This window comes from Tursiops truncatus, chromosome 18 (genome assembly GCF_011762595.2).
Source record: "Tursiops truncatus isolate mTurTru1 chromosome 18, mTurTru1.mat.Y, whole genome shotgun sequence".
NCBI lineage: Eukaryota > Metazoa > Chordata > Mammalia > Artiodactyla > Delphinidae > Tursiops > Tursiops truncatus.
Genome location: NC_047051.1, coordinates 60503542 through 60525838, shown reverse-complemented (window position 1 = coordinate 60525838; position 22297 = coordinate 60503542). Strand labels below are relative to the sequence as shown.

Sequence of the window (22297 nt, the reverse complement as noted above, 5' to 3'; positions counted from 1 at the left end):
TATATATCTCAATGGCATAAGTTCTTTCATGTATTTTCAGGGAACATTACACTGCATTTCTCCTTAACTATGTATCCCTACACCTTAAAGGTGACATCTTTATGTAATATAATTAGTATTTCTCTTAAATAAACATCTTTCTTCCTCACTAATAGGTTAGGTGTCATAAAAAAAAAAAACTTTCTTCCTGACTGATTAATTAGATGAAATTCAAAATACATATATTTTAAGTGAAAAGTAGAGTGCTTAGATGAAAATAAAAATAAGGCAAACCAATATATAAATTTCAGAAAAATAAAAGCAAATGTATAATCAACTATGTATTGGATGATAGCATACCTGAATGTATGGTTTTAATATAAAGAAACAGATTAAAAGTTATGATTATATTAATACCTGGAATTAACTTTTTATACCACTCACATGCTCTCCATACATGAATTTCCAGTATGATTATGACACATCTCTCTTGTATTTTATTTCAAAATATAAGAAATCACCCCCTGATAAACTTATTTGCTCTGATATGGATGTACAGGAACTGTAGTAAAATAAACAGGCAAGAAAAACCTTCACTACCAATGACCAAGTTCTCTCCTTATTCCAATCCACCCTACTCAGTCCACTTAGGCCACTGTAACAGAAACACCATGAACTGGCGGCTTATAAACAACCAACACATTCCCCACAGTTCTGGAGGCTGGCTAGTCCAAGATCAAGGTACAGTGGTGAGGGCCTCAATCCTCATTTATAAATGGCTGTCTTTTCCCTGGGTCCTCACATGCGGGAAGGAGTGAGTGAGCTCTGTGGGGTCTCTTTTACAATGGCACTAATTCCATTCATTAGGGCTCCGCCTCATGACCTTATCACCTCCCAGAGGCCCCACCTCCTAATATCATCACACTGGAGGTTAGGTTCCAATATACGAATTTGGGGGGTGTGGGTGGACACAAACCTTCAGTCTATACCACACCTCGTCATCCAGGGGGCAGAGTGAGAGCCAGGCTGGGTTTGGGTTCTACTCAGTTGGGAAAGCAGTGTTCAGGGTGTTTTAATCAGTTCCCTACCACTCTATGGTCTCCAAACCACCAGTCTGACGTTCAGGGCAGCAGTTACCATTTTCTGTTTTATAAAATTCCTATCTCAAATAATTCTAAACCTTACACTGAAAGACTATTTAAGAAACCTTTATTTGTTTTTAATTTATTTGATGATTCACTTGTATTTTATTTGAAATGTATGGGCGTTCCAAGATATTCTTCCTCAGCAAGGTATCTTTTTATATGTCAGAAAAATATATGAAAATTTTCCTTTAATATTTATATGAATAAATTTATTTTCATTTTTGGGGGAAAAGGACTGAAAGCACATGGTAAGTTATAAAAGCACACAGAATGATAAGCAATCATTCTTTCCTTCCTATACATGTCCTCCAGTTCTCTTCTGCAGGTACATCCATATAACTACATGTACAACCACGTCTTTCTTCTTAAAAATTGAAAAGCTATATTCCATTTTTAATATACCATAACAACTCATTATTTTCCTATTAATGGGCATTTTGGTTTCCCTTACACAACCATAAGCTATGTACAATACAATCTCTATTGTTTATATATGTTGGTATGTCTGAAGATAAATTCCTACATGTGAAACAGCTGCTCCATAGGTCACATGCATTTGAAATATTGATATGTGTTGTCCAGTTGTCCTTCAAAGACACAGAAGACAGAAATAATTGCTCCTTCTATTGAGGTATTTAAATACCTTTTTCTTCACATTTTGGTCAATGCTGTGAATTATAAAATTTAATGATCTTTATCACTATAATAACTGAGAAAAATAATTTGTTTTTTAATTTAATTTAGTTTAATTTAATTTGTGTTGGAAATTCTTTAACTTGCATGGTAGAGGTTATTCTTTTCATATGTTTAAAAACCTGATAAATTTCTGTAAACTGTTTACTGATGCAATTTTCTATTAGATGTTCAGTGTTTTTTTAACTCATATGAGGAAGAACTATATTCAGCGGGGACAAGTCCCTCTGTGATATAGATTGTGCATGTTTTATCCTCAGTGTGGTTACATACTTGTAGTTTGCTTACAGTATGTATTGCTCTGCAAAGAAGACAAATCTCCCAGATAAAACAAGTGTGACAGATTTTCATTAACTGTGAATTATAATGTTTTATTCTTTAGAGGCACATGATCAGTTTCTTTCTCTTTTTCATTCTCTCTCTCTCATAACACACACATCAGCCAGTACGGAATGGTAAGTTTCTCTTTGGTTTCTCTCCAACTTTAAATTCAAAATTACTCTCCAAGAAGCATCCAGATTGTATCAGTCCTGGCTCGATGCCTCCAGTGACTTCTCCATGCACCTAGAATAAAATCCAAACTTCTTCTCTGGCCCATGCAATCTGACACTTGCCCATCTACAATCTCATTCCAGACAATCCTCCTGCATTAACTTGCCTCACTACGCTGCACCCATGCTGACTTCCCTTCTGTTCCTCAGACACATGAGGCATGATGTTCTCTCTACTTGGAAAAATCAGATCTTCCCACATTTTCAGCTTAAATGTGACTTCTCCAGAGAGGTTTTCCCTGGAGACTTAATCTAAAACACACCATCTTTAGAACAGCTCCAGGAGAGCACCAACTTGCCATCTCAGCCATCACCTAGATCACTACCTGTGATGCTTAATTTTACGTGCCAGCACGGCTAGGCCACAACACCCAATAGTTTTGCCAAAGACTCATGTAGATATTGCTGTGAAGGTATTTTTTAGACGTGATTAACATTTAGAACAGTAGATTCTGTTTATGTCAATCCCAATCTCCCAGTTTATCTCTCCCCCTACCCCTCCTTTCCTCCTGGTAACCATAAGTTTGTTTTCTATCTGTGACTCTGTTTCTGTGTTGTAAGTTCATTTGTACCGTTTTTTTAGATTCCACATATAAGTGATATCATATGATATTTGTCTGACTTATTTACTTCACTTAGTATGACAATACACACTACTATATATAGAATAGATAACTAATAAGAACCTGGTGTATAGCACAGGGCACTCTACTCAATACTCTGTAATGACCTATATGGGAAAAGTATCTTAAAAAGAGTGGATTTATGTATATATATAACTGATTCACTTTGCTGTACAGCAGAAACTAACATCACATTGAAAATCAACTATATTCCAATTAAAAAAACAAACAAACAGGGCTTCCCTGGTGGCGCAGTGGTTGAGAGTCCGCCTGCTGATGCAGGGGACACGGGTTCATGCCCCGGTCCGGGAAGATCCCACATGCCGCAGAGCGGCTGGGCCCGTGAGCCATGGCTGCTGAGCCTGCGCGTCCGGAGCCTGTGCTCCGCAACGGGAGAAGCCACAACAGTGAGAGGCCGCGTACCGCAAAAAACAAACAAACAAACAAACAAAACAATAGATTCTGAGTGAAGCAGACTACCTACATGATGTGGGTGGGCCTCATCCAATCAAGTTGAAGGTCATAAGAGAAAAGGCAGACGTTCCCAGAAAAGGAAGAATTCAACCCCCAGATTGTCTTTCGATTCAAGACTGTAACTGTTGAAGACTGTTGACTTTCAACAGAATTTCCAGCCTGCCAGCTGCCCTGCAGATCTCAGGTTTGCCAGCCCCGACAAACCCATGAGCCAATTCCTGAAAACCTCTTTCTACATATAGAAGACAGATGATGATAGGTAGATAGATACTATTGGTTCTGTTTCTCTGGAAACCCTAACACATCAAATACATTACTATATATTTATCACGTAGGAAGCCCTCTCACTGCAGGTTTTATGTTTATACTGTGCCTCTTTCTACCCCACAGAGCATCACCACTTACCTCTGAAGAAACATATATGGAAAATTGAGAAGCATGACTTCAAATTAGATGGCAAAGACTCAATTCCAAACCAACAGTGCCATACATGTTTTACTACTTTGCAATGCTACTTAAATATTCCATGCTCACTAAAAGAAGACATTCATTTTGTTTGATACAAAATAATTTAAATATATTACTCTAGAATGTTGATTTACTGATTCAATATCCCTAAAAATGCCTAGGTCCTGTTTAGAATAATCTAGAAAAGGACCACTATTTCATCCATATCCATAATTAATTGTCATTTCATATTTAATGTATGTAAAATGTATATGAAAATGTTCATATCATCACACATCATATATTAATGCCTTCCTGGCTAGCAAAGGGTCTTCACTTTATTAGGAGGGCTTTCTTGCTGTCAGAACTGCATAGAATGAGGCAAAAGAAATGAGCAGCTTTGTACCAATTTAGGTACAAGCTGGCTGAGGCTGATAGAGGGAACTCAAGAATTAAATGGCATTTCTTAAAATGAAAATACCATTCTTTATATAGAAATGTTATGAAACATTTAAGCACTATCCTGAAAGTGTATAGAGAGCAAAATTTTCTTACTGGTTTTTCCCTTCTCATAACCATTGTTCAGAGTTCTGTACTGTATCGGATGAACTGGCTTTTAGGCTGCTTTCCAAACTTGAGACTCATTTCCTTCATGATTCTAAGACTCGGGTTTCTCATTCAATACCCTAAAGATTTATAACTTGGACTCTTTGTGGCTCCATTACATACAAAAATGATTAAAGATAGAGCTTTGAAAGTGGATTATGCCAAAAAAAATACTCAAAAAATAATTTGCATTCATTTATTTCCCAGGAGAAAAAAAAATTAAAACATTCCCTCATTTCAGTATAGTCATGAGAAAATGAAATCTTCAGAACAATGAAATACATAATTATAGTAATCATGCCAGTCAAAACATATAGGTCAATAACCTTCAAATGTTACATTCATTAACGTGCAAGTAATTTCAAATCCGATTTCGGGAACTCATTTGTTTTGAGGAATGCGTCAGCACATAAGCATCCTGATGGTTGGTCAAGAAAATGTGCTGATAACCAATGGGCTGTTCTCATAAAATAAATGAGACTAAACTAGACTCTATTTGAAGAAGAAAGCATCGTAAATCAGTGACTGTTCTCTTTCGTCTCTTCTGGCATTTTATTCTAAAATATAATAAATCAGGGCCTCCCCGGTGGCGCAGCGGATGAGAGTCTGCCTGCCGATGCAGGGGACACGGGTTCGTGCCCCAGCCTGGGAGGATCCCACATATTGCGGAGCGGCTGGGCCCGTGAGCCATGGCCACTGAGCCTGCGCGTCCGGAACCTGTGCTCCGCAACGGGAGAGGCCACGACAGTGAGAGGCCCGCGTACCGCAAAAAAATAAGTAAATAAAAAATAAAATAAAATATAATAAATCATTCACTGATGAATTTATATCCTCTGATATGGAAGTGTAGGAACCAGACTAAGAAACACAAATATGCGCCATCTTTATAGATAAGCAAACTTACAGCTATTTTACTAAAACGGGAAGAGTCTTTCACTTCTAAGTTCAATATGAAAATGAAGGAAAAGTAAGGAACCCCTCAGGCTAAGGTAAGAATAAACTTCCCGGAGCCCTTGAGGGCTGCTGCCGCTTTGCAATAACACAACCTGCACTCACAAGTCTATGGAACTGTGATGAAATCTGTATCCCTAAAGAGATAACAACTTCTGTGCCAAACAGATGGGAAAAGGTCCTCTAGGTTTCCACTTCAGTGAACTTTTATCTTGCTGTCTCTTATTTTTTTCGTCTTTCTCTACACACAATCTCTGATGGAAGCAAGTAACAAGTTAAAAATAGCTTCCTTGTACCCTGTCAGTCTGGCAGGAAACTGAGCAGTTAGACACACGATGATGACTGATGTTCAACCTCATTTTGTTTTAGTGATTCTATTTATGATATGTATTTCCTTCGGGAACTCAATGGATGAAGAGAAATGACTCTTAAGTGTAGCAGTCTTAAAACTGTCATGTCACCGAAACAATCTGTTGTATGGTGTACTGATAGTTAGCATGGCTCCAGACATTTATTTCCAGTCAACGGGTAGTTCATTATGATCAACTCTAAGACAGTGATTGACTGTTCCCAAACTACTGCTTGGGAGTAAAATATTTTTCATTTATCTTTATGTTTTTTCTTTGTATCTTAACTTTTAGTTCTTCCTTGAGAAAACTGATGTATTGCATGGGTACAAGACAGACCACAACTCTCCAAATTCTCCAAAAACTGGAGCATTTGATAAACTGCCTATTAAGATACATTTTCTCTACTTCTATCCTCAATGAAATAATTCTTTCAACTATTCATAAGGCACTATCTCCTACTTCCAATCCAAAATCCCTGATACTAATTTTTACTGACTCATAAACCAACCTTCACATGTCTGTTTTCCAAATGGAAGTTTTCTGATCCATGATAGAAAACCTCCAATGAAGAGAGAAGCTTAATACAATAGTGTTTCATTCTTACTGAAGTAAAGGATTAAACTGCTCAATAAGAAGATTGAATCGTTTTTGAATGTTTACTAGGTGATAGCCAGTATTCTAAATGGTTGATGTTAATAACTTATTTAATTCTCAAATATGAGATAGGTATTATTTTCAGCCACCTTTTAAAGATAAGAAAACTGATGCAATTAGAAGTTAATAAATGTGCCTGAAATCAGAGCTACGGTGGCTAATCTTTACTAAGAACCTTAGCAGCCTGGCTCTTCAGACTATGGTCCTAACCTCTGAGCTTTTACTGGCTTTCTGAATAAGTGGCTACATTATAATGAACAAGCAAAAGTTTCATACTACATAGTCAGGACATACCCATGAAGCCCAAAAGAAAGAGTGCTGAGAAGGAGAAGAGAAAATCTGAAAGGTTACACACAAATGGAAATAATGCTGTTTAAGAGGTCACCAAACTTGGAGCACTTCATTCAAAAATGCATTTGCTCCCATTCTGTTTCTTGCCTCCAGGTCAGCTGATTAAAATTCCATCCAACCTTAAAGATTTTGTAAACCATTCATACTTGTAATCCTTTGAACAGTGTTCATCTCCTCTTTATCTGAATCTGGTAAGAAACGGCTCATGTCTGTCTTGTCCATCACTGTATCCCCATCATTCAGAGCAGCATATGTGACAGAATAGACCCTTAACATAATTTTTATTATGCCTTTTTATTTATTATGTTTTATTATAAAATTTTCAAAAATACAAAGAACACCCTGAACCCACAATACACCTTCCATGACTATCCACACACAGAAAACCTTGTTTCACATATAGTATTACCCTCTTCCCCCCATTCACTGAATTATTTTAAAGCAAATTCCAGACATCATCTTATCTCATCTCATCCATATATATTTCAGAGAATTTATTTGAAATGAATGGAGACCCATATCATATATTACCTCTTTTGTTAAATAGTTTTCAAATCTCCTTAAACAAATGAGATTTCCTCCTTATTTGAAAGTCTGTGGGATTTTTTTGTGTGTCTCTCTTGTTTCACAGTATCTGTCTTACTGTGTTCATATTGTGAACATGTGCTCTACTGTGTTTGGAATCTAAGTCCCTGAGGTGGGGACAAAGTCTTACCTTTGTATCCCATTCAAGGTCAACTGCAGTATTGAACATGGAATCTAGTTTTCTGTCTCCTTCCCACCAGTCCCAAATACATGTAAAAGGATGTATTTTACATCCATTCTGTTACCGTTTCAGCTGAGAACAAGACAATAGAGAGTGTTCCAAACGGAGGTGCTAGACATAAAAAGCAGATGGCTGAAAACTGGTTTTGAGTCCTTCATCTTGGCATCCATCTTAATTGTATTGAAGGATTGAGGTTGAAGAGGCCAAAGGAGAGAATTTCTTTGAAGAAACTTGGACTGCTGTGGCGGCCCATGCCTGTAGCAGAAGTTGCCTGCCCTGCAGCAGAGTAAAGAGAGGCAGCTCCACTGAATACAGGCTGTTCTTCCGCCAAAAGCAGGAGAGAGAAGCAAAGTTTCTGTGGTCTAGAGTGGACCATGCAGGAGAAAAGAACCCAACCAGAAGATCTCAGCAGAAGGAAGCCAGATGGAAAAGATTAGAAGAGGCATTGTCTTGAGCACACAGATGCCCTAGAACATCAGTCTTAAAAGCCACCAAGTTAACAATCATCGATGAAAGATACAAAATTATCAGCCAAAAAGAATGTTCCTTTCTCTCACCCCTTCTCTCTCACTGCTGCCCCATTGTCCTGCCAGCTCCAAACACGCAGGAGTCAGAAATATTGGCTGGAGGACAAGAAGTCAAGGTTGGCACGTGGACCTGAAGTGGTTCACCCCCCACTATAGGTGCCCCTGAGACTGGAGCAGTACCTCATGGCAATGCAGAGAAATGGCCGCTTTAAATGAAGTTTTGCGTATCAAGTCAGCCTGGACCTTTTTACTGAATTTAGACTTTCTTCGGGCTGAATTTGATTACTGAATTTAGACTGTTTATGGAACTAATGACAATAAAAGACCCTTCAGACATTTGACCAAAAAAATTCTGAGAACTGGCTGTGATTTCATTCTAGAGACAGGGAAAAGCAGCCTTCAGAGTGGGTTTAGTGAAACAGTTTCTACTTTCACCTTTGAGTCCAGCTGCCTAAATGTAATGATTGTACTGCTTAACAGGAGACAACTGACTACGAAGGAAATAAACCAGTAAAGAAAGATTCAAAAGAAACGTCTCGGTTCAGAAGATGAGACACCATGCAATTATTGCCAAATTAATGGAGCATTTCTTAGAAAATAACAAAATGTGTATATTGACCTGAGAAGAATGGGTATTTTCCTAGGCTGTAGTACTAGTTAGAAATGTCAGAACTTGGAGAAAGGTTGATAAAATGTGCATCCCTTTGCTACCTTCTTTTATTCTCTACAGAACCAAACTATGGGATAACTATTTTAGACACTATCTTTTAAATAAAAATTATCTGCCAAGCAAGTATACTACAGTAAGGCAGAAAGATGGTACACAGCCAAGAACTCTACACATGTTATGCTCATTCAGAACCTAATACATCCGTCATACTGATACTCGTCCCATTGGACCTAGACTGTGTATTCTACAACGTGAGGAATTCGACTGTCTCATAATATATCTAAAACCACACTTTGTATTTCTGCCACAAAAGAGCAAAAATGTTTCAGTTCTTCCCATGCTGAAGATAGCAGACTCAGCTTTTGACCTGGGGCAGAGCTTGGCACTTTTCCCCACCCCCAACCCAGATGCCTCATTTATGATAGAGACAATCAGACCTAATATGTCTCTAAAACAGGAGGTTCTTAGAGTTCTTTAGACTCTGGTTCCACCAAATGTCAATGGAAGTACACACAATGGGACAGGCATGATCTTAAGGTTAGAAAAAAAAAAAATCAGTATCCAGAGTCAGACATAGGTAGAAACTTTCATGATTCATCTCTCTTCTTCTCATTTTTCCAACACTCAATTTCATTTTGGAACCATATATTACCCACCAAAATGTTATCACCAAGCCACATCCCCAAATCGCCATAACTTAGTTCTCACTAACACTTAGAAAAATTCCTTTTCCTCGGAGTCCTGTTATCTTGAAAAAATTATTGATAGGTGTTCAAGGACATTGCTCTTAGCCTCTCAGATATAGAAGCTGTGTTATAAAATAAATTTCAGTAGACAGGAAGATATATGACATATAAATGCAAAAAAGTATTCAAAGTGTCATGGTGGAGTTAGAGGTTACAATAGAACACAAATGAGGGAATTCATTCCACTAGCACCCAAGATAAAAGTGGGAGTTTGGCAAAACTGTATACGCAGTTGTATGGAGAAAATGATTTAGTTGAAAATATTCCATTAATAGTGGAAATATCAAGGTCCATGGCAGATTGTCGCAATGGGGTAGGAGTGGGGACGCCGTGTAGTCACCCCTTTTAAGTGACCTCCAATTCTGAACCAAGTAAGACAGGCCATAGGTATGATAACATTGATGATTATTACAAAGGTTTAATTCAGTGTTATAAACCTGATTGCAGAGGTAGAAATTGCGAGGGGAAAAAGAAATAGAAAACAGACTGGTGTTTAAGTCATGAAGAACATACTGCCTTTGCATAAGCAACATAGGAAAAACAAGCAGTTGTTACAGTAATAAAATTCAGAGCAATCCTGAGACCTGGCTGGGTTTAAAATGGAGTCCGCGACATTTGAAAACTAAGCCAGGTGTTTAAAAAAAATATACGTAGGAAGGTCAGGAAGAAAAAGAAAATTTGAAGATGAAGTGTCTTTCCAGATAAATAATGGGTAAAGGAGAAAAAAAAAGTGAGGTAAAAAAAAGTTATGGCCAGAAAAAATGTCATTGTCTGGGTGGAAAGAAAACTGATAATAGATAAGTATAAAATCTCAGATTTTTAAGGTTTTATATTTTTATCTATTTTTTAAAAATTTGATTCTAATATGTTGAAAAGGGGCACCTTATCGTAAGAGTTTAAAAAGAAAACACTGGGATAGGAAAGAAGCATTAAAGAACATTAACTACATAAGATGAAGTGGAAATCACGTGGATTATTAATTTTACGGGGATACTTAACAGCTATTGGCTAGTTTAAGGGTTGTTGCGGAAGTTACAAATTCCTGGAGATGGAGGGAGAGTTACTGGATTATCTGTCTATTAATCAAAAGGGAAAAGGAAGCCCTGGTAATTAAGTAGCTGTCACCTGAACTTCAGTACTCAGAAAGACAAGCGCAAGCCATCAAACAATCAATTTGCAATCACCAGGAACTGAGAACAGAGTAAGCACTGGCAGGCCTTTCAGAGAACAAGTTTGTTTCGCGATGAAGAGACAGGAAGGGTAGATAAGAGGGACTTTAAGAGTTAGAGACTATGTGGATTTCAGTAGTAAATTTTCATCGTTAATCAGAAATCATCTGAACTGTGGACCTCGGTGTCGTGACAGTGTTTATGGTATGCATGTACTCTTTAAAATCATTTGAATTAAAATAGATTTTGTTTCATAATTAATATGCTACAACTATTTGAGATGTTTCATTTACAACCACAGAGGAATTCCACCTCTTTTGATGAGCACAAAGGTGATTTGACCCAGTTTGTAGGCCTGTCATAATTCTGAAACAATTTGTATGGTTCTCCTGTTCTTTGAGGCAGCATGTCTGTGCACATAAATAATCTGACCAATCATCTCCTAAAAAATGCCTCCAGGAGAAGAAATTTTGCCAAAATAATCACTTCGCTCTTAACAATGAATGATATGCTCAATCTTGGCCACAAATTTATCCTATTGATGTTTTTGGCATAATTTCTCTAAAATGAACTTGATGAGTATTATAACCCAGCACAAGAAAGGAAAAAAAACCCTATGATCCCCACATGTGGTACAAATTCACTTGATATTCATTTCTTCAAAATTTGAAGGCATTATTTATCTCAACCAACTGCAGGTCTCTGAAATGAATATTCTATATGGGGATCTTAGCATTTTCACACACTGATCGCTGCTATACTCTTGTTTATTCGCAAGGAAAAAGCAGCTAATAGTTCGGGATTGTAACATTCATTAGAACTTGCCTTTACATCGGAGCCATCTTAGATTACTGAACTACTGAATTTTTGAAACATATCCATTAATGCTTTGAAAAAATTATATCACAGAATTGCTACAAAAATCCAATTTGGTTAGAAATGAAATGTAAAAATAGTGCTTTTATTTCAAAAAAGAATTATAAAAAGAAAAAAGCAATAATGGCTCATAATTCTAACATCACTATAACATCTGTTTCCATTAAATATAAATACAATGGAAATATAAAGCCTCCCCAGTATTTTAAATATATTAGCAGTTTTCATGTTAACTATCCAGAAATATTCTATGAGGAATGAATGTCAGTACTTTTATTTATGCAAATCTGTTGATAAAATATTTAATATCCGGGCTTCTCTGGTGGCGCAGTGGTTGAGAATCTGCCTGCTAATGCAGGGGACACGGGTTCGAGCCCTGGCCTGGGAGGATCCCGTATGCCGCGGAGCAACTCGGCCCGTGAGCCACAACTACTGAGCCTGCGCGTCTGGAGCCTGTGCTCCGCAACAAGAGAGGTCGCGATAGCGAGAGGCCCGCACACCATGATGAAGAGTGGCCCCCGCTTGCCACAACTAGAGAAAGCCCTCGCACAGAAACGAAGACCCAACACAGCAAAAATAAATAAATAAAATTAATAAACTCCTACCCCCAACATCTAAAAAGAATTTAATATCCGACTTTTAACTTTTTTATTGGAGTATAGCTGCTTTACACTGCTGTATCAGTTTCTGCCATACCGCAAAGTGAATCAGCCATGCATAGACATATATCCCCTCTTTTTTGGGATTTCCTTCCCATTTAGGTCACCACAGAGCACCGAGCAGAGTTCCTTGTGCTATACAGTAGGTTCTCATTAGTTATCTATTTTATACATAGTAGTGTATATATGTCAATCCCAATCTCCCAATTCATCCCACCCCCCCTTGATATCCATACATTTGTTCTCTGTCTGTACCTATTTTTACTTGGAATTATTCCACTTTAGCAGATATAAATATGCATCATTTTTGACTGCCATGTAATATTCCATTGTCAATATACCATGCTCCATTAACTAGATATGATGGATATTTATATTTCAGCATTGACTTTGCATTGAAAAAAAAATCCTGTTCTAAATTTATTTCAAGAACTGGCTGAGCCATGAATGAAATTACAATTTAAATTATATTTTAAAAAATGTCAAAGTACACATGAGAGTTTTCTCAAGATCAAACAGAAAAGAAATACGCCATCAGCTTACTCTGAAGCATTAGGGAATAAAGTTTTGGGAAAGTTCAATGAGATGATTCTTGTGAAACCTCAGCTGAGTGCTAGAAAGTAATTAGGGCTAAAAATGTTCATTTGGGAAGTAGCCTAGAGATGGTAGTAGGGAGCCAGTGTGTGAGGTTCATCTGCTGGCCCAGAGAAGCAAGGGAGTAGGTTAGTGACCCATGAGATAGGGACAAAAGAGGGGAAAAAAAAACACCCTCAAAAAAAGGGAAAATGTCAGCTAAGGTGATGAGCTAGAAGGGCTGTTTGAGAAAAAATTAAGCAAAGCGGAAGGTATTCACAGGAGAGTGAAGTCACATAGGGCCCTTAGAAGCAGCTGACAAACAGGAGGCTGGGTGGTATAGAAAAGGAAAGACAGGAGCTGGAAGCAAGTGAGAATAATGAGAATTGCTCACTTTCTTTACCAGAAATGTGGACACTTCCCAAGGAGGGTTCTTGCTAAAGATGAACTTTCTTTATTCATAAACCATGAATGAGGTCTTAAAATATGTATCATGTAGAAGAAAATATATTTTTGAGTTGAAAATACTCTCCTTCTAAAAAGTTTTCCCAAATCATTGATTTCTCCAACAGTATTTCCCATTATACAAACCTCAGACCAAATAGAGAGGAATGGGACAACTTGAAACTAAGGTTCCTGCAGTTCTAGAATCAAATGTATAATGTAATGTGATATATTAAATATATTTATATTCTATACTAAACTGTTCATTAATCATGCAATTCTCATTAGCCCTTGTAGAAAAATGGTTAATACACAAAAATGTTCAATTCCAGTTTGAACAATGTGAAAAGAGAAAGTATAAGTCAAAGTAGAATTTAATTACTAGGTCTAAGGGGCAGAAATCTTATTAACATGAATACTGTAAGAATTCAAAATACTATGCATGCTATGACTGCTCTCAGTAAAGGCAGGACAAACATATGTAAGAATACATTAAGCCATCCAAGGGGCATAATGGAAAAAGAACACTAGCCATGTCAGCCGAATTTTTTATTTAAATTTAAGTATAGTTCCTGCCTTCAATAACTATTTTCTGTGAAATCAAAGATTCCCTATGAGATATCTGGATGTAAACTACAAGTAATCATTTAATATATCAGGAATGCAACCTTTAACTATAATGAATATGATCACACAGCAATAAACAGATTTTACTACATAAATTTATATTAATATTAATTACAGTATATGTTTATCATAGTAAATTGAATTTGCTAAAGGACACTTTAAATGAACTCATCATTCTAGTGGTAACTAAACTACCTATCTTTATACAGAGTAGGTGTGTTTATAAATCAGAAAGTTTATCACCTTACCTTTTCGCAGATTGCTCAAAATAAAATACACTAAAACATTCTAATCCAAGCACAGCACAGGTCTACAATCTATGGTAATCACCAGCATTGGAAAATCAAAGGACTAATTCCCGGCCAACTGTACTGACCAACACTATTGTAACAGAGGGAGAATCTAGGACTTTTTCAAGCTCAGGTAATTACTTGTGAGCACAACCAGTTATAGGAAGTGAAGGAAAATAAACTCTAGAAATTCTAGATGGTGAGGAAAAAAAAGGTGAAAAATTCCACTCCTGAGCTTGAGAACAATTGACAACATACAAATAAACAATGCCTCAAACAGACATACGTAAAAGTACCAGCCCTGTTTCCCTCTCCCTCTGTCTCTCACACACACTCATGCACTCAGAGACAATTGTAGGATGAACATATTAGTGCTGCTGTGACACATATCCACATAACAAATCTTTGCCCAGGTATTCACATTTCACCGAATTTCCTTTCTAATACTCATAAAGTTAAAAAAAAAAGATATCTGAGAAACAAGACAGATTGGCTAGAAGTAATACTTCACTGAAAAAGTGGGATTGTTGGGTAAGCCACAGATAGAAAAGATGAGAGAACTTTCAGAACACCACAGAATGCTATCATATTTCTAAAATGTCAAAAAGAATCAAACTTATTTTTGACAAACTAAAGAGAAGGAATTAATGTATCCTCTAACCTGTGTGGCAAAGTTAAAACAGAAGTAATGCATTCAAGAACTAGGAAAAGAAATCAAGGATGAAAGTGGCCATTATGTTTTCACAGATCACTACACATAAAATACCTTTTTACTATATCTTCTCCGTTCCAGCATGGCAGTCCGTCACCAGCCGCTAATTCATTAGCACAAAGTTGATCAGCCAGGCCTCCATAGAATGTCCTGTACAGTCGAAGGCTGTTGATAAATTCTCTGAATGGAAAAAACAAAGAAAACAATTAAACCCAAAAATCCATAATAAATGCCAATATGAATAGCATAATTTGTTATGCATAATGTTTAGAATGTAACTTTTAAAATTTTCTCTACTTATTTTCATATATTTTCAATACTTTTCTAACAAGACAAAAACTACATTTTTTTAAAAATGTATTCAAATATATTCTTTACATAGAAGTTTTCACTGGGTATGAACTTTATATAACTCCAGGTCCAAGAAGCTGTGAATAGTATATGCATACACACACACACACACACACACACACACACACACACACACACACACACACAAAACACCACTTCAGCTTCCCTAAAAGCCCTCACTAGCTACTGGCATCTAAACCACAGTGATATTAACTAATTTCTTTTCCATATAGAAATGTCAGAGGCTTATAACAAGCTGACTGATTGCTCACTGATTAAAAGTTTAGTAGACTTGGGTGATTTTCCCATGTGGGTCTTCTCTTTGGGGTCTAAGAACATCAGATAATATGTCTTTACTAAATATGAGAGAACCCAGGTATGTAACACACTTCAGAAGCATGAAAATAAAAGTTATTGGAGGGAGTAATATTTAATACATTTATTAAGTTTTTTCCCTCTCATACTATTGGGTTGGCCAAAAAGATCGTTTGGATTTTTCCTGTAAAACTTGAACGAACTTTTTGGCCAACCCAATATTTCCCCTTTCACCATCAATTATGGAAAGGGAAAATTCAACAAAAAGGCAGTTTTTCAATTTAGAAATCCAAGACTTTGGAGTTTTAAAACCAAGGCTTTGAGGTCTCAAGAACTTGAGTTTTAGCATGTCAAAAGACCAAGTCCTTAAGACTTTAGCTCTGAACTTTTAAACATAAACAATTGTTTTGGGGAAAAAGAAAAGAAAAGCCACTAGCCTGATCCAGAGGAAATGCCCTCTCTGGACTAAAAGGCAGAGAGAGGAGATGGAAACGTTGGCAGAAAAGCAAACGTCAGAAATTCGTGGGATGAGTAATTTAAATATAGCAATTATGAAACTGCATTCTCCATTGATACCTTTAAAATGATTTCTTTAAAAATGAAATTAAAGAGCAGGGGTGTCTATAAATTATAGCTGGAATAAACAATTTTTAAAACTTAAATCTAATTTTGACAGCACTAATGCTCAGCCATCTCAACTTGTAATTCTCTCTCTTATTGGTTTTCAAAGAACTAACTGTAGAAACCGCTGGAGTTGTAAATAACCACTACTCTGTTGGAAGGATAAATATAACTTTCAAATATGTAAGATCTGCAACCATAGAGAAGATCAGAAGTTCCCATGGCAAGTGGCCGGTGAGTATTTAATCAAATTTTTAGCAAAGTTTGACCAGACAAGTGATAAAAAAATGGTTGCAGGAAGCACAAATCTCTAACCCATGCTCAATCAAAAAAAAAAAAAGATGATGCTTTATTTTCTCACTAGCACAGTTAAATGCTTATCTATATTTTATCGATTTCCTCTTCTAGAAAATAAGTCTCTCCTTGATGGCTGTGTTCCACTGACTGGAATGCATGAACAAACATCAATTCTCATGCTGCAGCTATGAAAACATAATTGATGAAATTGACTGGTTCTTTCTTAGAGAGGTGGGGTTTAATGAACAGGAAGATGTATGGCTCCTGTCCTGAATTCTATTCACTATAAATGACCACATGTTTGGAATCAAAGAACCTTTTAGAAATGAAGAGGCCTGGCACAAATGGCTGCAAATGTTGAGACCTTCAAATTGATCATGTAAAACTGAATAGATAATTTTTGGCCCCCAAACCTCCTACTTCACTCTTGGTAAATGGTGCCTTTGTTTCATTTCTCCCTTCACAACCAATCGATCATAAGGGGGAAAGTTCACATCGTTCTTTCAGTTCCCTTTCCCAACGCTACTGCCATTGCCTTAGGTCAAGCCTTGATCATCTTTCTCGGGAATTACTGTACCAGGAGAGCATACCTCCCATCGGTTCCTTTAACCATCACCTCCCATCCTCCATGAGAGCCACCTATAGAAATTCAAATCTGGTAGTCCACAGATTATGCTACGTACTTGCTTAAAGTCATCAAGGGCTCTCTATTCTCTACAGCATGAAATCCAAACTTCTTAGAAAGCTACATAAGGTACCCTCTCATCTCAATTTCAGCAACAATCCAAACCACACTTTCGGGTTCCACAAAAGTGAGATGCTTGCTGTCCTCCAAACTTACTTCCCGGCCTTTGCCTGCATTCTCTCTGAAAGGATAGTCTCCTCGAAGATTTCCACTCATTCCATAAACCATCGGCTATCAATTATTTGTCACAAAATACTAAACACTATGGAGTGCCAAAATCTGTGTTGGCGCTAGGGATTCATAGCTAAAGAAAACAGTCCCTGCCTTCTAAGAATGCACATTCTGGGGAAAATCCACAATAATAATACAGTATTAATAAGTAGTGTCACATTTGAAGACAAAGAAAGAAACAGGAAATAAGATAACGTATCAGTGTTCCATGCAAAAAAAAACCACAAACCAAGAAGCAAACAACAACAACAAAAATCCAGGATAAACAAAGGTAAAGAGGGACATTCAGAGACTCGTACAGTTAGGTTAGCTAGTAAGGAGTGTGCTTATGGGAATCACAGTCACAGGCAGGACGAGGACAGATTATAATCGGCCTGGTTGATCATCATAAGATGTTTCAGTTTTATTCAGGTGGTGAGAGCCATTAATTTTTCCAGCAAGCAAGCGACATCGTCATCATCGCAGTATTGTGGAAACAGAAAAGCAGTGAGGTCACTTAGGGGAGTATAAGCAAGTCCAGAGCGAGACGTATGAGGATGGGGAAAAAAACCTTCCAGTCAACGTCAGGAAAATGATAGATTTGAAAACCATTAGGAATCTAGAATTGACAGGTAAAGCAAAGGTTTTAAGATGACTTCTAATTGTCTTCCCCTCCCCAATCAGGTAAACTACACTTTGACGGTAGCTTTGTCTTTGTGACTTGCCCTGGGTTCTAGTCGTGTACGCAGAAGTGATGTTTGTTCCCTCCAGGCTTAAGCTTTAAGGACCAACGTGGCTTTGCCAGCTTCTGTTTCCCTCTCCCCTGATGGCAGGCAATGTTTCAGATGGCAGCTGCTCTCTAACTCTGAGGCTTAAAGCCAGAGGAACCGCAACTTGAGCAGTAGCCCTGCTGGTCTGAAATGGGCATTGGTTGGGAACCAAAACAATTTTTTTGGTTCTAAACCAATGATAGGTTGAGGTGTTTTGCTACCACGTCACAACCTAGTCTCTCTTAATTGATACAAAGCTAAGAAAAACAAATGAATAACTGATGGATCATAAGTTCTGAAAAGAAGAGAGGGGAAGGATTATGGAAAACAGAGTGGTTAGCTTTGGAGCAAATTCCCTGAGACTAAAAGAATGGAAGAAAGTCCGCGTGAATGTTGAAATAAGGTTCGATTTGTAAGCATAGAAATTGAGCAGAGAACGTACTTTGGAACTCTATAATTCTGTGTGTGGCAGTTTTGAGGTCACAGGAATGAAGACTAGTGTTGCAAAAAAGTGGTCGCGTTGAAGGACCAGGAGATCTATACTGGATATAGAAAAATAATAATCATAGTTGAATTGGTAAGAAATGAAGGGCTCAAATAACTAGAAGCCGTAGTGAGGTTAAAAACATTGACCTGCAGCCACAGCTCCAGTGAATGTTGATCATGAGAAAAGAATCCATACTTCAGTTCCCAGCTTATGCTCAGCCTACTTTAAAAAAAAAAACTGCACCAGGTCCTCCTTTTCCAGTTGTACATGAAATGTCACAACGAATAAAACATTATATTCTTTGGATGATTCAAGTTGCTGGAAGGGTGACTCTATCCATACATTTATTTTTCTACAGTCATGAGAATATTTCCAGTTAAAATTAGGAGAAAAATAAATTCAAGATGTTACAGCTTCCAGATAATTAACCTTGAGGAGCTGTGTTACGTACATGTTGTTTGCTCATCTTGGTCTTAAGACAGCTCAAGAACACAGAAATCAAACATTATTAAGAGTAACACTCCAAAAATATTTTGTAAAGAGGAAAACATGCTTTGCCAGAATATTTATTCAAAGCCTATATGTCAGGGCCACGTGCAAATTTATAATTTCTCATTTGGGATTACAACAGTCTAACAAATGATTTCTCTGACTAGGTCTGCCCTCCCATCTTCCCTTCAATGCATGCGCCAAGTTCTTACCAGAATTCGCTCCAGAAAACAGCCATAACACTTTCCTCCTTTAAAATCCTAAGCATTCAGGTAAAATGTCTTACCGTGGCTCGTCATCTCTCTACTCTTTGCCCCTTAGTTGCCCTGACAGTCCCCCTTCCCTCCAGTCTCACACCCCAGCCAAAACCACACACTCCTATTGCCTAAGAAATCTCTAAGATGCCACCTTTTCTTCTCCCCAGAATGGCCTTCCCTCCCACTTCTCCCTGTCAACCATCTACCCATCCTTCAAAATCCAGCTTTATCCTCATCTCCTCCCTAACTCCTTGCCTGACCAGCCTGTGACGCTTCTGTTGGTCTATCCGTTTCTCACGCCACACTTGCCATCTGTTTTATAGCCCTGGTTATCTGGTATTATATTTTGCTGTCTGTATATCTGCCTCCCTGATTAAAGGGTGCATTCTCTAAAGACAAGAGCCATGTCTGCTTTATATCCCCAGGGTCTGGACCACAGTGTGGTACCCCACAGGCACCTAACAAATTCTTGTTGAATTGGCCCCAGATGCGGTGTTAGTTTTTAACAACTTCCAGAATTAGACGTTTCTACAATGAAATACAATTTTCAGAAACGATAATGATAATTTAAAGTCCTTAAAGAGCACAGCTGACTTGGGGAACTTTAAATTACGGGACCCACTCCTAGATTGTGAAGCTATATCAGAAAGACCTTCCTAGAAAATGGAAGGAATCTCAAGGGCAGGACTACAAGCTGTGCCGGATTCTACTAAACAGGTTGAAGGCAGATTCTATATTATATATAGAACATATATAGAGACTATATATATATATATATATTCTTATGGAGAGAATATAGAAGATCTCACATAAAAACCGAATGATCTTTTGGGCCAACCCAATACATATGTGTTGCTGAAGTTAACATGTAGTGACACATTAACGTTTAGTCACACTGTGGTGTAAGATAGCCTTTATAATTAATATATCACAGGTATACTACATTATAAAGACAAGTTAGAAAGAGCCTTAAAGATGATCTGATCCAGTAGTGCTCTGTCCTAAATGCACTCTATCATCACCAAGGAAACATAAACTGAATGCCTAGATTCCTCCCTCAGACATTCAGATTTTGTGCTCGGGGTAGGAACCAGGGACCTGTGTTTTTCTGAAAGCTTCCTACAGGATACTAATGTGCAGCCTCTTATTTTATAACTAAGGAAAGTTAAAACCAAAGAAGTGGAAGGACTTGTGAGAAGTGACTAAGTTAGTTATATAGTCAAGCATTTAGTTAATGCAGACCTTGACATCGTTGTTTCATTAATTAATAAAAATGCCATCACTTTGCAGTATCGGGCAGATATTGGATATTTGACAAACCAAAGTTGAATGACTCTTTATAGAAAAGAATATTTCTCTCTGTTTTTAAAATTTTACAGAAATAATCACGCTTTTCACAGAACACAGCAGTAGACTGGTAGACAGATAGAAAACAGATACATCAGTTCTTCCTGCCAAAATCTGCACTTAGAAAGTAACATGTTTAGACAGGATTTATCTGTCTCTCTTTACCAATTTGAAAGATCTGGTGCAGGAAGCAGGCAGTGGAGAAAATTCTGATCTCTGGCTAATGAACAGCTTTGCACACTGTGCTAGCACAGGAAAGAGGAAAAAGGCTGGAACACAATTGCTCATTCATAGCTTCCAGCCTTGCTTGCCCTGAGCCGACTGACTGGAGAGGAACATGGACCAACATAGTTAGTGCTTCCTTGCTTCCCATGCCCTGGAGGCCTGCAGTGCCAGAAAGTCTCCTGATCTGTCACGTGGCAAAAAAAAAAAAAAAAAAAGGATAGAAAAGAAAAAGAAAGGAAATGCAATTCACCCTGAAGTAATCATTTCTAGTCTGGTTGACACAGGAATGTCCAGTTACTACTCTAAAACCAAGTGACACTTTCGACTGGCTTTACCATTATCATTTGACTTTAATCATTTTTTTTTAACATCTTTATTGGGGTATAATGACTTTAATCATTTTTAATAACAAAAGTAACATATCTTTTGGTGAACAGTTAAATAACTAAAAGGCACATGAAGTTCGTATCTGTCCCTCCACAGTGTTTCTCCATCCTCCCTCCTGAAGTAACAAATGTTAACAGCCTGGGGTGCTTTCTTCAGTTTCTTCTATGTGCACCCTAACATAACCAAAAACAGACAGACAGAGACAGAGATGGTTTGGTTTTACAAAAGTAGGGTCAAACTATACACGTACATGCAATTGGCTCTTCTCACTTGACAATATATCATGAACCCTTTTCAGGTTAATAAATCTAGGAGTTACTTATTTTTATACAGATGTATAATATTCCAAAACCTGGATATAGCAACTCTAGCATAATTTATTAAAATAGCCCACTAAGCCAATTTTTACTTTTTAATTTATAAGGCTGACACGTTTCTCATACGTATGGTTTAAAGGGTGACAACGGCGTGTTTCAAACTTTGCTGATTTTCTAGAGAGCTGTTTTCACTTAAGCATATGGCTCCAATCTACATTTGATTTTGCATTTCATTTCATGAGACGTTGCTGGAAACAGCTATGTTCAAAAGTAATACCTCTCAGTCTTAGGTCTTCATCTAGTGGGCATTTGTTTCAATTTTAAAACATTTATCAACTGTTACATAGAACACTTCCTTGCCTTTTTTCCCTTGAACGTGATATAAAAGACTATTTCTAACTTTGAGCAAAGCTGATTATCTGGAAAAATGTTGGAGAAGAACCTGATTTTCGAATGGAACTTTTCTCTGTGGAATGTTTCAGACCACACGTTTCTGTATTTAATGATATATATTGATTTTTTCAGCCCTCACATCAGTCCACACATAATACAGAAACCAAATTAAAAGCAGTGCCTCTCACACACTGTTTGAAAATATCTGTAGAACAAAGGTCAAATGTGCAGTTTGCTGGTTAATGGCCTGAGGCAGAGTTAAG

General features: G+C 37.4%; 1 protein-coding gene across 1 annotated transcript in view; it reads right to left on the bottom strand.

Annotated features, from left to right (window-relative positions):
• GPC5 (glypican 5) overlaps nucleotides 1–22297 on the bottom strand; it is a 636849-nt gene that overhangs the window by 318863 nt on the left and 295689 nt on the right. The window contains exon 5 of the mRNA XM_019920866.3: nucleotides 14938–15063. Within this exon, the coding sequence (XP_019776425.3) occupies nucleotides 14938–15063 (126 nt within the window). The remainder of the gene's footprint in view (nucleotides 1–14937; nucleotides 15064–22297) is intronic.